Here is a 19,727-nt window from a genome sequence, read left to right as displayed (position 1 = left end):
AAAAATCAGCCAGGCATTTTTTAAAAAACTTTTAAACTGCAGAGGATGAGGGCCAGAGTATGGGGCAAGGTCAGTAATAGGATTACAGGTATCCTGTGAACATGGCTGATTTTTAATTAATTTCAACAAATTATGAGAACTCTGACAAAAAAGGCCAACAAGGGTCTGGTTTTTTTCTCTCTTTTTACACTTTGAACTCTTGATTCTCTCTGACTGTTTTTGTGTATCGCCATGAACATTTAGAGGGTTGTTAAGCAAGTGTTTCTGAGTTCAGGACTATAAGTTTTGTCATTTTCTGTTCAGAAATGAGCTTATGAGAAGCATCAGAAGGGCATGGGGGCTATTTTCAATTTAACATTGCACAATGCAAAAAATCCATGCTGGCTACAGTAGTAAGTCACTCTTGTGGCTATATAATTAACAACATGTAAAGGCTTCTAAAATAACTAGATGCTGTTAGATGTATCTAAAAAACTACTGCAGAAGACTTCTTAAACACCAACCAGTTATCTTTCTAAATGACATCTTTTTTTAAAAAAGGAGGGGGGGCTTCAAAGAGCACAGTCAACTGAAGATTCAACATTATAAATTATTAATTGCAATTTTCAACATTCTCACCCATCTCAGCAAGCTCCTCGTTTACTTCTTGAAGCCAGAAGATGTCCATATCATCCAAGTCATAACGACACATTGATTCTGCCAGTTCTAGAATGTTGATGTAGCCAGGTTCCGTGGGCTCTTGACTTGAACAACGGATATACTTTCTAGGCCTTGTATATAGTACTTGCTTTACTTTTTCTGCTACAACTCTAAAACGACAAAACAAAGTGAGTTGTAAGTAATTTGGTGAAAGTACACTTCTACAAATTGGGACGCTAGATATTCTATGTCTCTAATGTATTATAATCATATGGCCTCTCGCTGGATCGTCACCTTGTAGTGGTGAGTGGGCGTGCGTGTTCCAATGAACCCTATGAGCTATGCCATCGGGAGTCATGTACTCCCAGCAGCGTCACCCATGGCGGTAAGGTCAAGGGAGAGGAACCAGACAAAGAACGATCCAAGAATGTCCTCAACGGCAGAACAGGTGGAGGATAACAATGTGTATGTTACAATGGCTGTGAAAGTGGATGAAGGCTGCAGCAGATAAAGGACTTCCAATCATAGTGGTACCCATGCCACTGGATCAAAGCCTTTTTCTGTCAAGATTGTGTGTTGATCGTGTAAAACAAATTCACGCACAGGCGTCTTCCATAACAAAAGTCCCATGGCCATCAGCAAATGGCAACAGGGGCAGGACTGTGAAATCCAGAAGCCCGTAGTCATGAACTGGTACATCGGCGGTGGATACAGATTCTGATGGATCCTTTGTTAAACACTTTATTTTGGAAGACAATCTTACTCGGTCATGAGTGATCGCCAAGCATAATCATCTGGATTATGGTTGAGTACTGGGTAAGCAAAAGTAATAGCGTGCACCATACTTCACATATGTTCAGATAGGGGGTGTCTAACCTTTGTCACGCTGAAGTCCACAACCTTCTGGGTTGAATCCAACATTTCTTTCCATTACTAATTATCCTTACTAACTTCTACCCCTTCACCCTCCTATAGCTTATTATTTTACCTTTATTTCTTACTAACTTCCATCATCATCCCACCCCAATTCCTTATTAATTTCCACCCTTACCTTCCCAAAACATAGGGCTTTTTGCCCAAGCTGCATTGGACATTCCAGTCTCTTCATCCCTCTCCCTCTCTCTCTCTCTCCCTCTCACACACAGAGCACATCTCCATCCCAGCACAGATACAGATTCTCCCTCCCCACACTCACCAGATTGATTAGATAGATGTGTACAGAGGGAGTGATCCCCAGCTATATCCCAAGCCTGACACTGAGCAGAGATGTTTAATCCTCTTCTCTGTGCTGGGATTAGGGATACAGGAGCAAAACCTTCCCCTTCCACTCCCCATCCAAGATGACTGATCTGGTGAGCAGGGAGGAGGAAGACCTGAATCTTCATTTTATAACCTTTATAACTCACTATGAAGAACACGGACACACCTTTTCCTTGTAATTAATTTCTTTGCCTTCCATGGCAACTAATCAATTTATACTCCAGTAACATATAATTCCACCACCCCTTCCCCAATAATCAATGAACATTCCCACCATCTGTTCCTCTTTCCATCCATTTCCACATTTAAATCTTCGCCAACTCTTTCCCTACATTCCTGAGTCCATTCAACACAGAAATCACCAAGTTTAAGCAGCCTCAGACAGTTTCGATGCCTTTGGCTGCTCTTTGGCTGATAATATCTTTTCATCAGCTGAAGACAACAGCAGCAGAAATGGTTGAAGATTATTCCTATTAATCAGGTAGTAGCATGTAAACAAAGCCAAACAGATTTTGGAGGCTACTGCTCAGAAAAAACATGGAATACAACTCAATTAAAAAAGGGGTACCCAGACAGCAAGAGGGTGCCTTTTTCAGGGGGTCCTTGGGGCCACAAAAAGTCTTCTGGAGGGCTGTATACGGCCCATGAGTCAACTACCCCTGCTTTAGACCAAGGAATGAGTTAGTACAGTGTCATATTCCTTACAGAGTACTACCACACATTACAGGAGCACCAGCCAACAGCCCATTATGAACAGTTAGCAAACCTCTTTCCTACATTCAAATATAGGGATCTGGTAAAAACAAACACAAAAGTAAATTCTGTACTGAGTCACCACACAGATAAATATCCGCACTGCCTGAAGTTCCCTCTTGAGTTCTGACTACTTCATACATCCGAAGAAAAGAAAACCTAAAATACTGTATTTATTTATTTAAAATATTTCTATCTTGCCCTTCTACCCTATAATAGGGCACTCAGGGTGGCTTACAAAAATAAAATCAAACATGTACATAATAAAATTGTAAACAATTAAATCACAAAAACAGTAAAATAAAACACATAGAATACAATTAAAATGCATAAAATACAATATATATATATACATGTAGTACTGCTGAGCCAAGTATCCCCCCCATCTTATAACTGTGCATTTGGTTTCTTTTTCCTAAGTGTAGAACTTTGCATTTATCCCTGTTGAATTTCATTTTGTTGTTTTCAGCCCAATGCTCCAGCCTATCAAGGTCCCTTTGAATTTTGTTTCTGTCTTCCATGGTATTAGCTATGCCCCCCCCCCCAATTTTGTATCATTTGCAAATTTGATAAGCATGCTTTGTACCTCTTCATCCAAGTCATTAATAAAAATGTTAAAGAACACTGGGCCCAGGACCGAGCCCTGTGGTACCCCACTCATTACTTCTGCCCAGTTTGAGAAGGAACCATTGATAAGCACTCTTTGAGTACGATTCTGGAGCCAACTGTGGATCCATCTAATAGTTGTTCCATCCAGCCCACATTGAGCTAGCTTGCTAATCAGAATATCATGGGGCACTTTGTCAAAAGCTTTGCTGAAGTCGAGATATATTACGTCTGCAGCATTCCCACAGTCTACAAGGGAGGTTACCCGATCAAAAAATGAGATAAGATTAGTTTGGCAGGATTTGTTCTTCATAAATCCATGTTGGCTCCTATTAATCACTGCATTGCTTTCAAGGAGCTTACAAATTGACTGCTTTATAATCTGCTCTAGAGTTAGGCTGACTGGTCTGTAGTTCCCTGGTTCCTCCCTTCTTGCCCTTTTTGAAGATAGGAACAACATATTCCAAAGCTTGGGGGCCACAGCTGAAAAAGCTCTCCCCCGCATGCTTGTCAGTCTAACATCTTTCACTCCAGGCACACAGAGGAGACCAGAGGCAGATGATCTTAAATCCCAGGCAGGTACATATGGGCGTAAGCAGACCCTGAGGTATATTGGTCGAAGGCCGTTTAGGGCTTTAAAGGTCAGAACCAGCACTTTGAATTGAGCCTGGAAACAAATTGGGAGCCAGTGGAGTCGATAAAGCACAGGCGTGAAATGCTACCTGCGCCAAGCTCCAGTCAACATTCTGGCTGCTGCATTTTGAACCAACTGCAATTTCCGAACAGTTTTCAAAGGCAGCCCCACATGGAGTGCATTACAATAATTAAGCCTCGATGTCACCAATGCATGCGTCACTGTGGCCAAGTCAACTGCCTCCAGGAACGGACGCAGCTGGTAGACCAGTTTGAGTTGGCAAAAGCACTCCTGGCTACCACAGCCACCTGATATTCAAGCAGCAGGGCAGGATCCAGGAGAACTCCCAAACTGTAGACCTGCTCCTTCAAGGGGAGTGCAACCCCACCCAGAACAGATTGCAACCCCGTCCCTGGTGCAGTTTTTCCTTTGACCAGTAGTACTTCCGTCTTGTCTGGATTCAGTTTGTTAGCCCACATTAAGCCCTTCACAGCCTCCAGGCACCGGTTTAGGATGAGCACTCCCTCCCTGCAGTCAGGTGGTAGGAAGAGATAGAGCTGAGTGTAATCAGCATATTGATGACATTGCACTCCAAATCTCCTGATGACCTCTCCCAGTGGTTTCATATAAATGTTAAAGAGCATGGGAGACAGAATGGAACCTTGCGGTACCCCATAGGCCAATGACTAGGGAGTCAAGCAGTAGTCTCCCAGCACCACTTTCTGAGTCCTGTCCATCAGGTATGACCGGAGGCACCATAAAACAGTGCCTCCCAATCCCATCCCAGCTAGATGGCCCAGAAGGATACCATGGTCAATCGTATCCAAGGCCGCCGAGAGGTCCAGCAGCACCAACAGGGATGCACTCCCCCTGTCTGATGCCCGGCGTAGGTCATCCAGCAGGGCGACTAAGGCAGTCTCTGTCCCATGACCATGCCTGAAGCCTGATTGAAAAGGGTCTAGATAGTCCGATTCATCCAGGAAAACTTGGAGCTGAGCAGCCACTACCCTCTCAATCACCTTGCCCCCTTGTACTATAGAACAATGAGCAACAGATTTACCAAAGAGATGCTACCTATCTATCATTTAATTTATATCCTGCCCTTTCTCCCAGTGGGAGCCCATGGCAACAGATTTAAGCAACAGATTTAAACGTATCTGGTAATCTTTAGATAAATAAGACTAGCTCAAGTCTGAGCTCGATTGAGCCAGTTTATTCACTCTAATCTATCCATTGCCAAACCCAACTTTGTGTACTGCACAGATATGTCTTGTGCATTAGGAGCACTGTGGAGAAGATCCTCCACAACTGCTAGAATATATTGAGCTATTCTGAGATTGGACCATTGGTCTCACCTGAAAGGTGGCTTCCCCAGGTATCATGTCATCATGTGGGGTTATAGCGCCATCTAGCATCCGAAGGACAAGAATGTACTGAAGTCAAGACCTGGGCTCTAACTGTGCCCCTCCCACTCCAGTTCATTCATGACAAGACTGACGTGAGATATCTGAACAGCCATAAAAACAAACAGGTGTAACAGCAAGGCAAATAGGGGCACTACCAGACTTAAGCGTAGCAACATGCATTCATAACGTATGAGAAAGGTCTTGACTCAGTCACACAATATAGAATTATAAACTGTTAAACTGCAATAATTTGAAAAATGGTACACTACACCTAGGCAGCCTCCATAGGGAGGACTGTGATGGAATGATACCTGAAAAAAACCTTCAAGTGAGACCAACGGTCTGTTTTCCCCAGATAGCATGCCATTACATGGGATGCCAAAGCAGCACCAACAGGGATGTACCAAAGCAGCACCAACAGGGATGTACCAAAGCAGCACCAACAGGGAGGGCCAGGGAGGCCACCCCACATGCTGTCTACGCATGAGAAACAACCCGCTGCAGAACACACCTCCCAAAAGAAACATTGGCAGAAGCGTAGCGGTCTATCTTGTAATGATTGATAAATGAATCTGGGGTAGACCATACCGCCGCTCTGCAAATATCTGCAAGGTGTGCATTGGTTGTGAATGCAGCCATTGTAGCTGCCAACCTAGTCGAGTGCGCCATAATGTTGCAAGGCACTGGAAGCTTAAGCGTCTCATAGTCCAGGGCAATGCAGGTGCGCAACCAACAAGACAAGGTAGATTAGGAACTTTTTTCCTCAGTGTCCTTGGGTGAAAGGATATGAACAAGGAATCCATTAGTCTTATGTCCTGGGTTCGAAACAGATAACTCTTGAGGGCTCTGTAAATATCTAAAGAGTACCAAGTGGATGAACGGGATTAGGACAGAACAATGGAAGTATAATGTCTTGGTTGCAGTGGAACACGGAGCTTACTTTAGGATGAAATGATGGCTTGGGATGTAACTACTGAGTCTTTATGAAATACGCAAAGATGGCGGGCAGATGACAATGCTCCCAAATCTGATATTCTTCTTGCTGAAGTAATAGCCACCAGAAAAAGGACCTTGAGGAAAGTAGTCATAATGGTACTGACCCAAGTGGCTCAAAAAGAAGGCGCTGCAGGACTTGCAAGACCTTCTCTAGACTCCATGACACACTGCCAGACAAAGGGAAGGAGCCCCCTTTAAAAAACTTTTGATCAGCAGATGCGAGCCTATGGAAACACTAGATGAAGTAACAGACAGAATAGATGATATAGTGGAAGCCTGATGACACAAGGTGTTGGCTTTCAAACCCATCTTCAGACCCCTATGCAGAAACTGTATGACATTCTGGACGGTGGCTTGTGAAGGTAGAAGAGCTCGGGAAGCACACCAGTTAGAAAAAGCATACCATGTACTCTGGTTGATATGATTGGTCGATGGCCTCCTGGACGCCAGGATGGTATCGATAACCTCCTGTGATAGACCTGTGCAGATCAACTGTGTCTGCTCAAATGCCAAGCCATCAGACTCAGCCATTCGGGATCCAGATGCCAGATTTGTCCCTGTGACAGAAGATCTGGTCTGTTTGGTAGCCTCCAAGGGTCTGCTATTGATAGTGAGAGCAGATCCGAGAACCATGGCTGGCGCGGCCAGTAGGGGGCTAGAAGTACCACTTGAGCCCTTTCGCGCTCAAGTTTCCTCAATGTTCTGCCCAGGAGAGGAATCGGAGGGAAGGCGTACATAAGTCCCTTCGGTCAAGGGGCCAGAAGAACATCTACAGACTCTGCCCTTGTCTCTAGGTACCTTGAGAAGTACTGGGGAAGCTGGCAGTTGAGACTCGAGGCAAACAGATCCACCATCAGGTTGCCAAAACAATGTTGGAGGAGACTGAACACTGTTGGGTGTAGTTTGCACTCTCCTGGAATCACTTGTTGTCTGCTGAGGCAGCCTGCTGTAACATTCAGAACCTCACTGTGGTGTTCTGACATCAAATGACTCTCGGCCCAGTTAAAAATCAGGGTTGCCTCCGCCTGGAGAATTTGGAACCTGGAGCCCCTCCCCCGCAGATTCAAATGCGATTTCACGCAGGTGTTGTCTGTCTGGATCAATATGTTTTCCAGATGGAACACTGGCTGAAAATGATGAAGAGTCAGATGGACCGCCCTTAGCTCCAGCCAGTTGATGATGTGGCCCTTCTCAGACATGGACGAGACACCTTGGACAAATCGGGAGTTGCAGTGGCCCCCACAGCCAATCAGGCTGGCATCTGTTGTAATTACAGTTCTGTCCAGCTCTCTGAATGGAGTTCCCTTCTTGAGATTCCGAGTTGTAGGCCACCACCGGAAGGAAGAAAGCAGTGAGGGAGTTAAATGTTGACCAAGAATCCATGGTCCCTCAGAATTTCAATGGTGTGATGAAAGTGTTTGACAGCCTGGTCCCTAGATTCTGCCAGGAGCAGTAGGTTATCCAGGTACAGATAAATATGGACCACCTGGAGATGGAGATGAGCAACCAGGGTGACCATTACCTTGGTGAACACTCTTCTGAGCTGATGGGAGCCCAAACGGCATGGCCCAATATTGAAAATGCTGCTGGCCAAATGCAAACCTCAGGAAACATCTGTGGGCAGGGCACATTGGAATATGGAGATATGCCTCCTTCAAGTTGATGGAGGCCAGGAAGTCCCCCTCCTTCAGAGCTTCTATGATCAACACAAGGGACTCCATTTTGAACCGTCGGTATTTCACAAACCAGTTGACAAACTTGAGATCTAGGACCACAATCCATGAAAAATCACTTTTGGGAACCGCAAACAAGACAGAGTAGACCCGCACAGAGCGGTCGGCCAGCGGAACTGGTTCTATCGCCGCTATGTCGAGAAGGTGTTGTATGGCTTCCTTCATGATCTTCTGCCTCTCTCTCGAGAGCAGGACGGGATAGGAGAGAATCCTGTTGGGGGGGATTGGAAATCGAGGCCCCTGCCCCCAGGCCGGGTTCCTTGAAAGGGCTGGAAAGGACAGTATGGAGCAAATCTCCTAAACAACCTTCAATCCTCCTTTTTGCTCGTGGCTAATACTGGCTTTCACTTTTCTTTGGGGTCTACCAAAATTGATTTAAGTGCGTCTTCCCCAAAAGGCGATGTCCCTGTATATGGGGCCATAGAAAGATGGATCCTGGCTGTAGTATCTGCATCCCAGTGCTGGAGCCAGAGTGTCCTCCGTGCGACAACTTCGGCGGCCAGTGCCCGTGCTGCAAACTGAGTTACATCCAAGGTGGCCTTGGCCACCAATTCTGCAGACTTGTGCAGTTTCACAACAGCCTGTCTGAGTTTGGCGGGGTCCGGATTGGGCTCATCCAAGAGTTCGACCAACCACATCATGGAAGTTCTAGAAAAAATCAAAGGTGCGCAAGAAGCCCGGACAGTGGTAGCCTCGTAATTTTTACGAGTGCAAAATCTAGTCTCCTCCGTTCGGAGGGATCCTTGAGCTGCGAGTCCCCTTCTTTCGGAAGAAGAGACCTGGATACCAAGCTAGAAATTGGCTCATCCACACCCAGGACATTCAGGCAATTCATGAAGTCTGGGGCCAAACCACAGTGCCTATTAGTGATGGCTAAAAATCAGTGAGCATGCAGGGGTTGAGCCCATTCCTCCTTAGCCAGCTTGTCAATGGGGTCCGGAACAGGGAGGAAATGATCTGATGATCTGGGGGTTCTCAGAACCCTAGCCCCCTTCACTGGAGGGGGGTAGGTTCAAACTGCGAGGCTTGGAGACCTAGAGTGTCCAGTGCTCTACAAAACAGTGGAAAATAGTCTGCTGAGTCAAATAGGCGATAAGAGGAGTCCTCCTCCACCTGATTCACTGCTCCATTCATCTCTCTCAGCCTCAAGAGAGCACGAAGGATCCCCTAACCCCATCACCTCGCCTCCAATCCTGCCTCTAGTGACATCGAAGGGATTCAGTGAGAGTGCTTGAGCTTCATCGGTACAGCAGTGTTGCTTAATGGCGCTGGCACGAAGATGCGTACAGGGTGATCCCTGAGAGGCTGAGCCGGGTTGAGCCAATGGGTTCACCTGTCACAACGACTGTGCTTGAGAAAGGGAACCCAACAAAGCCTCCTTCAACTGGGAGACAAATTCTGGAGTCAACTGCAACCCCAGCAGAGGAGCAAGAGTGCCCATCTGGGGGTCCAAGAGCATTGGCTGCCCTTGTTGAGGCAGAGATGCAACAGTCGCATCAGACTGGCGAGACACTTGAACTCTAGCTGATGTAGCTTGAGGCTGACAGTCCAAGGTTGGTTGGTTATGAAAGCCTTCAAACTCCTTCTCTGATGACCCAGTGGATGAATGAAAGAGGATTGTCTATCTCTCTTGGCCAGCTTCCTCTGAGGCTGGAACTGATACGTATCGTGCTCGCCTGGCAGCCATGTGGTTAGACAAGTGTTTGGTTTTGCCTACAGCCTTGGAGTGATGTCTGGGAGGCTTGTACTTTGTATACTTGTGGTGCGATGGGGCATTGCGATGATGTTTTGCCCCTAGCTCTTGGGCTGCGCCTGGAGGCTGATCAGCCATATTATACACGCATAAGAGTTGGGTGTGTGGTATCTGTCGTCAACACATGCACTAAAAGAGGAGTGTGATGTGAATAGGGAGCACTGGTACACGCCCACGGATGAGGGGTCCCCAAGTACAGCCCCAAGTGCACTACTAGCAACGAGGTACAATGAAGTCAAAGCCCAGGTACACTCACACAGTGGGGGGGGGTTGTACTACTCCTGTGCACTTATATATCTGGTAGCCTCTCTGCCTCAAAGAACTTTTTTTAAACAAAAAATAAAAATAACATTAGAACAATAAATGCCCTATATATCCCCCTGTATAAATATAATTACATTTACCGTCTAGAAATGCTAAGGCTTAAAAACCCGACTAAAAACGGTGTGAAAACACAAAATGGCAGGAGCCCAAAAGGCGGGAAAAGTGAAGAAAAATGGCAGCCGCAAAGCATGACTAGACCAGGCCTGTCAAGGGAGCGCAATGGCGGCCGTCAAGGTACCAGAGTGTCAGCTTCAGGGCTGGGGGCTGGGCAGTAACGAAGCAGCCGGCAGTTAGCTGAGCAATAAATCAGTCAAGGCCAGGCAGATAACGGAGGCCGGCTGGAAGAAGAAAGGCTTGACAAACTAACCAGTAGCAGTGTCCAAGAGCATTGTCCAGGTAGGGAAGCAGAATTCAGAAAGCCAGGGGTCCAGTCCGAAGGTCTAGAGGCTAGCAACGGCGTGACACGCAAGGGGTCACAACCAACGTTGTAGTCAGCAGTCTGCTGCAGCCATGAACTGCCTTTTATAACAGACTCCCTAAGCCAGGTGCCCATGATTAGTCTCCCAGCTGCTCAGAGCTGTTTGTTCTTAAATGACCCGACCTCTTCCTTCGTTGCTGTGCTACTCGCTGGTGTCTCCCTTCTGCAGGGGGGAGAGGAGCCTCGTGTTCATGCCCAGAATCCGACTGAGGGGCTTCAGCCAGGTCCTGGACATTCTTCAGCTGGGGAAGAGCCAGAGTTGTGTCCTCAGGGGTTCCACTAGTTCCTTCTCCGGGGTCTGCCAACTCTGCCTCTTCCTCTTCCTCCGAGTCCTCTGAAGGGGCCATGACACAGAGCCACCTCCAGTAAAAAAGTGCCACCTAAATGAGGGGGGCAGTAAGAAACGCTACCACCCCTGCAGTCGATTGGAGCTGCAGCCGTGAGCTCTGGTATAGTCCCGCAAGCCCAAAGACAAAACAAGATGAAGTGGAAGAAGAGCTGCCTCCGTGAGCAGCCAGGCTGCGCTAGCAGGCACCGCCACACAGTAGCATGCGCTGCCAACCAGAGTCACAAGGCGAAGGGGGGGAGCCGCTGCTGCATGTTCCAAGATATAACTGCCTTGGACAAAGGCAAGAATGAACTGGAATGGAAGGGGCAGGGGTAGCCCAGGTCTTGACTTCAGTACATTCTTGCCTTCAGACACTAAATGGAGACGGTGCTATAACCCCACACAATGGCATGATACTTGGGGGAAAAGTGTAGTACACTACCCCTCTGAATATGCAGGCAAAGTATATTTTTCTATCATACACCTTAATTTTTTTAAAAAATTGCACCCTCATCTGATCAAAAACCTACTTCATTTTTAAAAAAGTAAACTGTGTTAACAGAAACGACAACTAGCTGTGCTCACATGAGCATGCCATGATACATTTGTTCCAGGATTAATATTTCTCTCTGGCAGCATGTGTTTTATTCTTGTTATCCACTGTGTCGTGAGCCCTGCTAGAGAGGGGTGGACTAACAAGAATGAAGTGGAGGAGGACTTAGAGTGGGATGGTCAAGCCAGTGAGAGGCCAAGCGGGGAATTGGACTCAGAAGGCGCTCCAGCTCTGGACTTCTGACAGGTCAAACCCAGCAGCTCTGGATAGCCCTGTGGAGAGTCAACCTGACCAGCCGGTTGTTTCCCACCCTGACGCTCCCCATCTCCCTGTGCCCACATCGCCTGCAGGCAGCCCTCCTCCCTCTGAGGGAGAAGACGGGATGGTGACAGGAGCTCTGCTTTCACCTCACGCCAGGAGGAGGATGCGGTAGGAAATTCAACAGGCATAGATGAGGTGGAATCTTCACCTGCGTGCGCGCTCCCAACAGTGACAGTTAGCACACGCAAGCAGGGTGCCCGCCCAGCCTTACTTAAGCCGGGGGGGGGGAGTACTTGCTGAGTCAACATCTTAGCGCAGCGAAGTTGTGCCTAGTTAGACCTAGAGAGATGCTGAGTTCTAAGCCATAGGTAGGTTCATGAAGCGCACTGAATTGAAACTTTCTCTTACTTCAATAAAAGAAAAAACCACAGCTGAGTCTGAGTTCTTAGAGTTCGGGCAGGACACACTGCATGCCAAAAACTGAAGCTAAATGCTTCCACAGAAGACGAACAAGTATTAATTAGAACCTAGATAAATCTACAATTAATATACCAGGTTATGTACACACTGACCTAGTGCATGTCATGGTAAATTGTAGTTAAAGAACATGCAGAAGATGCCTGCTTCACTCCTGCCCTCTAAACAGGGGAAGCAACAAACCACAATGTATGGTTTAGCATTGTATCCAAACAAGGGATCACAGTTCGTTTCATTCAAACAAACCATTCTCAGTAAGCCGAGGACAACCCTTGTGGTTTGTTTGGCACAAAACAAGCCACAATCCTTTGTCTGGATGCAACACTAAACCAGGGTGTTTACAGTTGGTTGCTCTCCTGGTCATTGGGGAGGAGCAAAGTAGGACCCTTTTGTGTGTTCACAGTAGACTATTAATTATGGTTTACGTGACATGTACATGCAGTCCAGTACAAAAAATGTTTATTAAAAATTACCTGACAGAAGGTTGCGGAATAGTGTCTGGACTGGCTGGGACTTGCACACCTTTTTCCCATTCTTGTTTCCATGTGTCCGCAAAGAGGTAATATTCATCTGGATTAATATGATGAGAATCTGGAAGTTTCATGGCACTAATGAGGTCTTTTCGAAATACCTGTGGGTGGAGGCAAAGATAGCAATAACACTTGCAAAGAAAAAAAATGGCCCAATAATTTAATTATTTTTTCTTCTTTAACACTACAAGTTAACAGTGCACCTTAGACTGCTGATTATCGAAGAGGCCATGCTAAACAGCTGTGAGAACCATACTGATAAAATATACCCACCCCTACTAAGCATAAGGGTAGGAGCACTTAATTCCCCAACTATTCAGGATCACAGGCAACTACAGTAGTATCAAAGCTAGTAGAGCAGCCTGTTTCTTTTATTCACCTCGTAATTCCTATAAAGTGAAGCATGAATAGGGACTCCCGCAGGTATCTGGATAGAGGATGTGCCCTAACCTAAAATACTGAAACCAATACAGAACTGTGTCAACTTCTAGGTGCGGGGAGATCCAGAATCCAAGTAACTCCAGGGGACAAGAAAAGAGACAAAGGAGAAAGTGAAAGACTTGCTGGCAATTTGATGGAGGATGAGGAAACATTCAAAGAAACGATCTGTTAAAAGATGTAATATTCTCTCTTGTATCTACTCTCTTTTATATCTTGACAGTTTGCAAGTTGCAAGTGAAGACTTGATTTCATTTTAAAAGTAAGGAAGTAAAAGGTTATTCTCCTTAAATACTTTCACACTCAAAGACTTCAATGGAGAAAACTAACTACTAACATCAGAAGGAAAGTGGTCCCAAAGCAGCTTGCATTAACAGGACAGCTCAAAAGCAAATGAGACACCCATCCATCTATGTTATACACTGTCATCTGCATTTCATGTTGTTTGCACAAGTAATCATAATCACATTAAGCATTCAGCAAATCCTTTTCTATTTTTCTAGGGGGTTAGCCCCTGAGCTTTTATGCTGAATTCTAAAAAGAGGTTACACAAGTTTGAGTAGTCTGGCAAGTTCTCCAAGGAAGCACTTCAACATTAAAAGTGATCAGTAAGCAAATCCAACACACTGTCCTAGTGAACAGCAAAGAGGAGGACCCTGCCACAGGCCCCACCCTGACATCACACACCCAAGCCACCTGTGCTCCTGACCTCCCATGCTCAATGCACTGATGTAGGTGGCAGGGCTAGTCTAAATAGGCACGGGGCAGGATCAGCAGCACAGCCCCATTTCTTATTCTACATGCAGTCCTCAGTCATGTGTTACATGCCTGAAGTTTTTTTTTTGTTTTGCACTCTAAATCAATGTCAGTTTCCCTCCGGGGTGGGTGGGGGAGGATGTCACTAGGACTGCAGCACAGGATAAAAAAGGGTTAAAGCCCTCCTATGCACTACAGCCCCAACCATGTCCTCACTATTATTATTAGAATAAAAACAAGGCACATGAAAAACATACAACCATTTAATGTATTATCTATTTTGGTATGGGTAAAAAGAGACACATTGTTCCAAGAAACAGGGCATCCTAAGTTCATCTCATAGACATGAATAAAAAGGAAGAAGATATCTGGGTATTTGGCCTACTCTAGTTCCACCATGTCTAGAATAAGGGGGGAAGGATGTATACATTCTGTATTTTATACTTTACTCAGATGTTGTAATTCAGAAAAAGATTTAAATTTGCATGTTTTGTTATTGATATTTTTATAAACCTTGTTTTCAGTTGATAGTACAACAAGACCCAAAACTCTGCCTAAGGTAAATTAGGGAAGGCCCAGATCATTAGGGACTCAAATAGTCCTAAGAAAAAACAGAAGGGGCTTAACGACCAGAGGTGCTTATACAGAAATTCCCCATAGGCAGGAGTGACAATTAAGTCATATACCTGCAATAAGGGAGCAGAAGAGGAAAAAAACAGCATTTTTTCTTCAGTGGTATCTGGTACCTTGAGATCGCAGTTTCTCTATAATTACCCTTACCAGGTAGCGTCAGGAACTTGTGTCCCGTCCTATCACAACCCCTAATCCTTACACACAATAATGTTTTGTTCGTTATTATGTGCCTTCAAGTCGATCACGACTTATGGCAACCCTATGAATCAGCAACCTCCAATAGCATCTGTCAGGAACCACCCTGTTCAGATCTTGTAAGTTCAGGTCTGTGGCTTCCTTTATGGAATCAATCCATCTCTTGTTTGGTCTTCCTCTTTTTCTACTCCCTTCTGTTTTTCCCAGCATTGTCTTTTCTAGTGAATCATGTCTTCTCATTATGTGTCCAAAGTATGACCTCAGTTTCATCATTTTAGCTTCTAATGATAGTTCTGGTTTAATTTGTTCTAACACCCATTCATTCATTCATTGTCAGTCAGTCAGTCCCACTGAAATCAAATGGACAAGTTAGTGGCTACAATCTAAAAAGGCCATGAAGTCCGCAAAACATCTGTCTTCCTCTTTTGTCTCTAAAAGGGAAACATCATGAACAGTGGCTGTTCTCAAAAGACAAAAGCACAATCTCATTGACATCAGCAGGACCTGCACTTGTTAATTCCAGGTACTTGCCCCTTATAATACACTAACTGTTTCTGGATTAGACTGAGTATATGAAATTGGCTCCAATGGAATTTACAACCACATAATGAATTTGTGGATGTTGCTTTCAGGGAGTTGGCTGCTGCGCCACTTTGAAGGGCTTGCATTTTTTAAAGCTGGAGGAGATTGCTACAATTGTTGAAGTGTTCATATTTTAAATTTGCTGTTGAACTGTATTTTTTCTATACTATTTTGAGTGCAGGAAAAGGAAACAAACAGGATCAGAAACAAGGAAATAAATGGGATCAGAATGCCAACAAATAGGGAATTTGTGGCTATGCAGTAATTTTGCTTAGCATATTGAAATGAATTTAAATTACACATAATAAAAGACAACAGATTACGTATTCACTTTGCTGATTTAGACTCCACTGTAAAAAGAAAATGAACTGGGAGATAGAAAAAAGCAAACTTCCAAACAACAGTTATGCTGGTTAACAACTGTCATGGTAAATGTACAACATTAAGAATATGAGAATCACTCCTACCTCAGCAGGTTTCTTTTGCTCATTTGCTGGCGTTTTTGATTTGCTTCTGAACTTAGAACAAAAGGAAAAAGAAGTGGAAGGACCTATATGAACAGAAAAAAAAGATGGAGAAAATTTAAAGGTTGCTGCAACACAAGAATATTCCCAATCTTCCTAAAATTACAGGAAATCAGCTACTGAAATGATCTCTTAGGCCAATTCACAGCACAAACTAGAGGGTTGTATTCAACTAAGTCTACTCAGAGTAGACCCACTGAAATGAATAAACTTAAATTAATAGTGTCCTTTAATTTCAAATGGATCTACTATGAATAGGACTAGCATTGAATACCACCCAGAGATTTTGTCTACAACTGAGACGATAGCTGTTCACATTCTGTTAGGAGCAAAAGAACCTTATACAGTTACACTCTTCAACTCTGATTTGCATATACTTTCAAGAACAAGTGGCTGAAATTACCTCCCACCCAAAATAAGCTGTTCTTGACTTTCCTGTTTTATTAGAACATGTAACCAAAAAAAGATTATCTGTGTTACATGGATGTAGGTGGGCTATATAGTTCTATAAAGAAACACAACAGTCTGTGAATTAATCCTGACTGACATCAAGACTGAATGGTCCACCCTGAGAAGCAGTTCTGGAATGTTCTTAATCCCGATATAACTTCTGAAAATTTATAATAAAACACAAACCCTATGATGATATTTTCTGATAATTAGAGGAGCAAATGGTTGCAGAGAGAGGGAAGGGGACATTTTATATCCCAGAAGCACACTGTGTTGAAATAAAAGCCTGATAAGAGGTTAAAGGGGAGACAGGAGCCAAATAACAGAATTAAGACTGTATTTAAGCTATTTAGTGCAGGGGTGGGGAACCTGTGGGTCTCCATTTCTTGCTGGACTACAACTGCCATAATCCCTGACCACTGGCCATGCTGATGGGAGTTGGAGTCCAACAACATTATTCCTGATTTAGAGAATACCCAACATGTGTTACATGTCAATGTTAATAAACTCTGCTTTTGCTTGACATACAACTGAACCTTGTCATGTTGCAAAGTGGATCATCTAAGTGAATGCATTGCTTCACTTCCCCCTCAAACCACACACCATAACCCACACATAATTTTCATATAATTGTTTATACACTACCAGCCTTCATATACTTTCTTCTCCTTTGAGAAGGCCCCTTAGAAGTTATATCTAAAAGTTTCTTTTAAAAATAGTTTTAGAAGGCAACACAATGTATAACACAATATTTGAATCCAAGTGCTACAAACTAATGTTCACATACTATCCTAGAAATGAGGCACCAGCACCTCTTAAATTCTAAAGAAAGACTGTATTAAACAACCACATTCTTCTACCCAATGTTGGGGTTCTTATTTTCCCCAAACCCTCTCTAATAAAACCAAATACCACAGTAAGCAAGAGAAAATGAAATCAAACAAATTGTTTGTTGTTATGTGCCTCCAAGTCAACTATGACTTATGGCGACCCTATGAATCAGTGACCTCCAACAGCATCTGTCATGAACCACCCTGTTCAGATCTTGTAAATTCAGGTCTGTGGCTTCCTTTATGGAATCAATCCATCTCTTGAAACAAGAAATACGTTATTCAAAAAAGCCATAAAAAGAAGTGTAACAGTTTGCCCTCAAACCAGAGGAGGAAACCACAGAAGGGGGTGGCAGATCAATGGAAGGCTGGATCACACCACTTACTTTCATTGTCTGAACTGTCACTGCTGCTTAGATGCCTGTGGCGTTTCATCCTGACGCATCCTAGAGAGAAAAGAAATAGTTGGTAAAATTTATCATACAAGGCAAAAGCATACACACAAATTCTTGCTCCCTGCTAGCAGGATAAATTATGCAAAAGCACAGGATTTTCTGGTGGGAGCTTTCAAACATACATTATCAGATCAGAAGTTACTTATTGCTATAAACAAACTGTATTGAATGACCCACTGAACCCCAATGCACTGGTTAAAGATTCATATCAAGCAAGGTCAACCCGCCACTAGATTAGCAAGGAGAAGGATTCAGGGAATTAAAAAAGGGAGGGGGTATTAATCTTCAACAGGAAAATCATTACGCTAAATGAAAAAGTTACTTTCTACAGCACTTTTCAGTATACAAATTCTCAACTATTTAGGTACCCTTTAGATGTTTTGGTAGCAGCCTGCATCATTATGGGTTCATCACACCCCATGGCGATTACAGCAAAAGGCGACACCACATGGGTAGGCCCAATCACAAAGGTTATTACTATGCAACTGTCACCTAACTAGGCTTGGGAGTGATGGTAAGAACGGACAAGATGGTGAGTCGTTAAAAAATGTGCACCTGCAGCAGAGGATGAACCCACAGAAAATCAGCTCATGTGCTATTGCTGTAACCTCAGAAGGGCACATCATTGAGTGAACAACAGTGACTTTGGACTACCAAGCTCACTGTATGTTTGAGCAGAGATCTGAACCTGTACTTCCCATATCGAAACCCATCATTTAGGCATTCTTTGTACATGATGCAAGCCATGGTTAATGTGTATGAGTTCTATGCATACTGCATTATATTTCACTCTTACCACATGCACTGGTCCATTCAAGTGTAACATTGCCATGACAGTGGTATACTGGCCCAGGTCATCAATAGCAGGCACACCAACATTACACTGAGTGAGCCAACACACATGGCAGGTACATTTAAAGGTGACCTGGAATGCATGGAATGCTTTCAATTTATTTAGTTATTAACCCAATGTGTAGCAGGGCAGTTTCCACTGAAGAGAATACAATAAAAACATGAAACAATACAACGCATCATACAATACAAATATGATAAAACCCAGTATAAATTTTACAAATAAAGAGCAGGAAAACAGTAACATAAGACACTGGCACCTGTTAAAACCCCAGAAATAAACTAGCTTCTAAAGAAAGGTGGGAAGTATAAGCCTACTCTATCTCCCAATACATTCAAAATTTAAAGATATTAGGGTTATAACCTTTAATATTTGTAAGAGGTATTTTTAAAGCCTTATGTAAGCTGCTCAATACACATACCATTTGATATAATACACAGGACATCAATGTTAAATGTGTTCGCAGACCCACACCAGCTAAGTTCTTCTGCCTGTGGATATGCAGGTGCTTCTACCTACCTGCATGCAAAGAAATCAGAAAGATAGCAGTATCTATCCACAGTAGTAGCCTGATTTTGCTTGAGAGAGTTTATTAGTTACATCAGAGTGTTTCTGAGGAAACAAGGATGTGGGACCACCCAGAGTAATCTTTGATGATACTTGTTCTTCAGGCTATGCCATTAGTTTTTAACAGTGAAAGGCATCAGACAGATACTCATATTCTGATAGTAAACTGCCATATACTATACAAGGAATCTAGATGTAGTCAGCAACTAGCAGCCCAAAATAGCAGTGGCAGAATACCACAAAGCAAGCCAAATGCATTTCTTCCTAAATATTTATTATTTATTTCTTCCTAAATATTTATTATACTTTCTGTGCTCTTACATGAGGCTCCCAGAGATACCCACTCCAAGAATCTGAATAGGTCCACACCTGCTTCAGCTTTAAAATTACACATCTTAAAACATGCATAACCATATTTAAATGTAAGGGAGAAAAAACAAGACACAAATTACACCCCTTACATGGCATACAACCATTTGACAGTATTGAAATAATAGTTTCTGAAGCAAAATTCACTGTGTAAAATTTAATGAATGAGGTTATTTAAAGAACAATTTTTCACATGTTTGCTGACATAGTACATTAGTTGACAATTAGTAGCTCCATATTGACTTTACTGACAAAATTTCTTTGCATTTCCAATATTTAACTACTATGAGGATTTCTTTTGCAGGGGTGGGGAAAAAGACAAATACATATATACAAAACAGATT

General features: G+C 43.7%; 1 protein-coding gene across 6 annotated transcripts in view; it reads right to left on the bottom strand.

Moving 5' to 3' along the window:
- The window catches only part of JADE3 (jade family PHD finger 3), a 62,217-nt gene that overhangs the window by 17,306 nt on the left and 25,184 nt on the right, over positions 1-19,727 (bottom strand). For 3 of the 6 annotated variants that reach the window (XM_061626983.1, XM_061626985.1, XM_061626987.1), the window contains 5 exons: positions 18,869-18,966; positions 17,526-17,585; positions 15,803-15,885; positions 12,675-12,832; positions 619-809 (listed from right to left, as the gene is read on the bottom strand). In XM_061626983.1, the coding sequence (XP_061482967.1) occupies positions 619-809; positions 12,675-12,832; positions 15,803-15,885; positions 17,526-17,574 (481 nt within the window). In that variant the 5' untranslated portion in view covers positions 17,575-17,585; positions 18,869-18,966. The remainder of the gene's footprint in view (positions 1-618; positions 810-12,674; positions 12,833-15,802; positions 15,886-17,525; positions 17,586-18,868; positions 18,967-19,727) is intronic. The other 3 variants (XM_061626986.1, XM_061626988.1, XM_061626984.1) reach the window with 1 other exon arrangement.

The sequence above is a fragment of the Rhineura floridana genome, chromosome 5 (assembly GCF_030035675.1).
Source record: "Rhineura floridana isolate rRhiFlo1 chromosome 5, rRhiFlo1.hap2, whole genome shotgun sequence".
Classification (NCBI taxonomy): Eukaryota; Metazoa; Chordata; class Lepidosauria; order Squamata; family Rhineuridae; genus Rhineura; species Rhineura floridana.
This window is presented reverse-complemented; position numbering and strand designations above follow the sequence as displayed.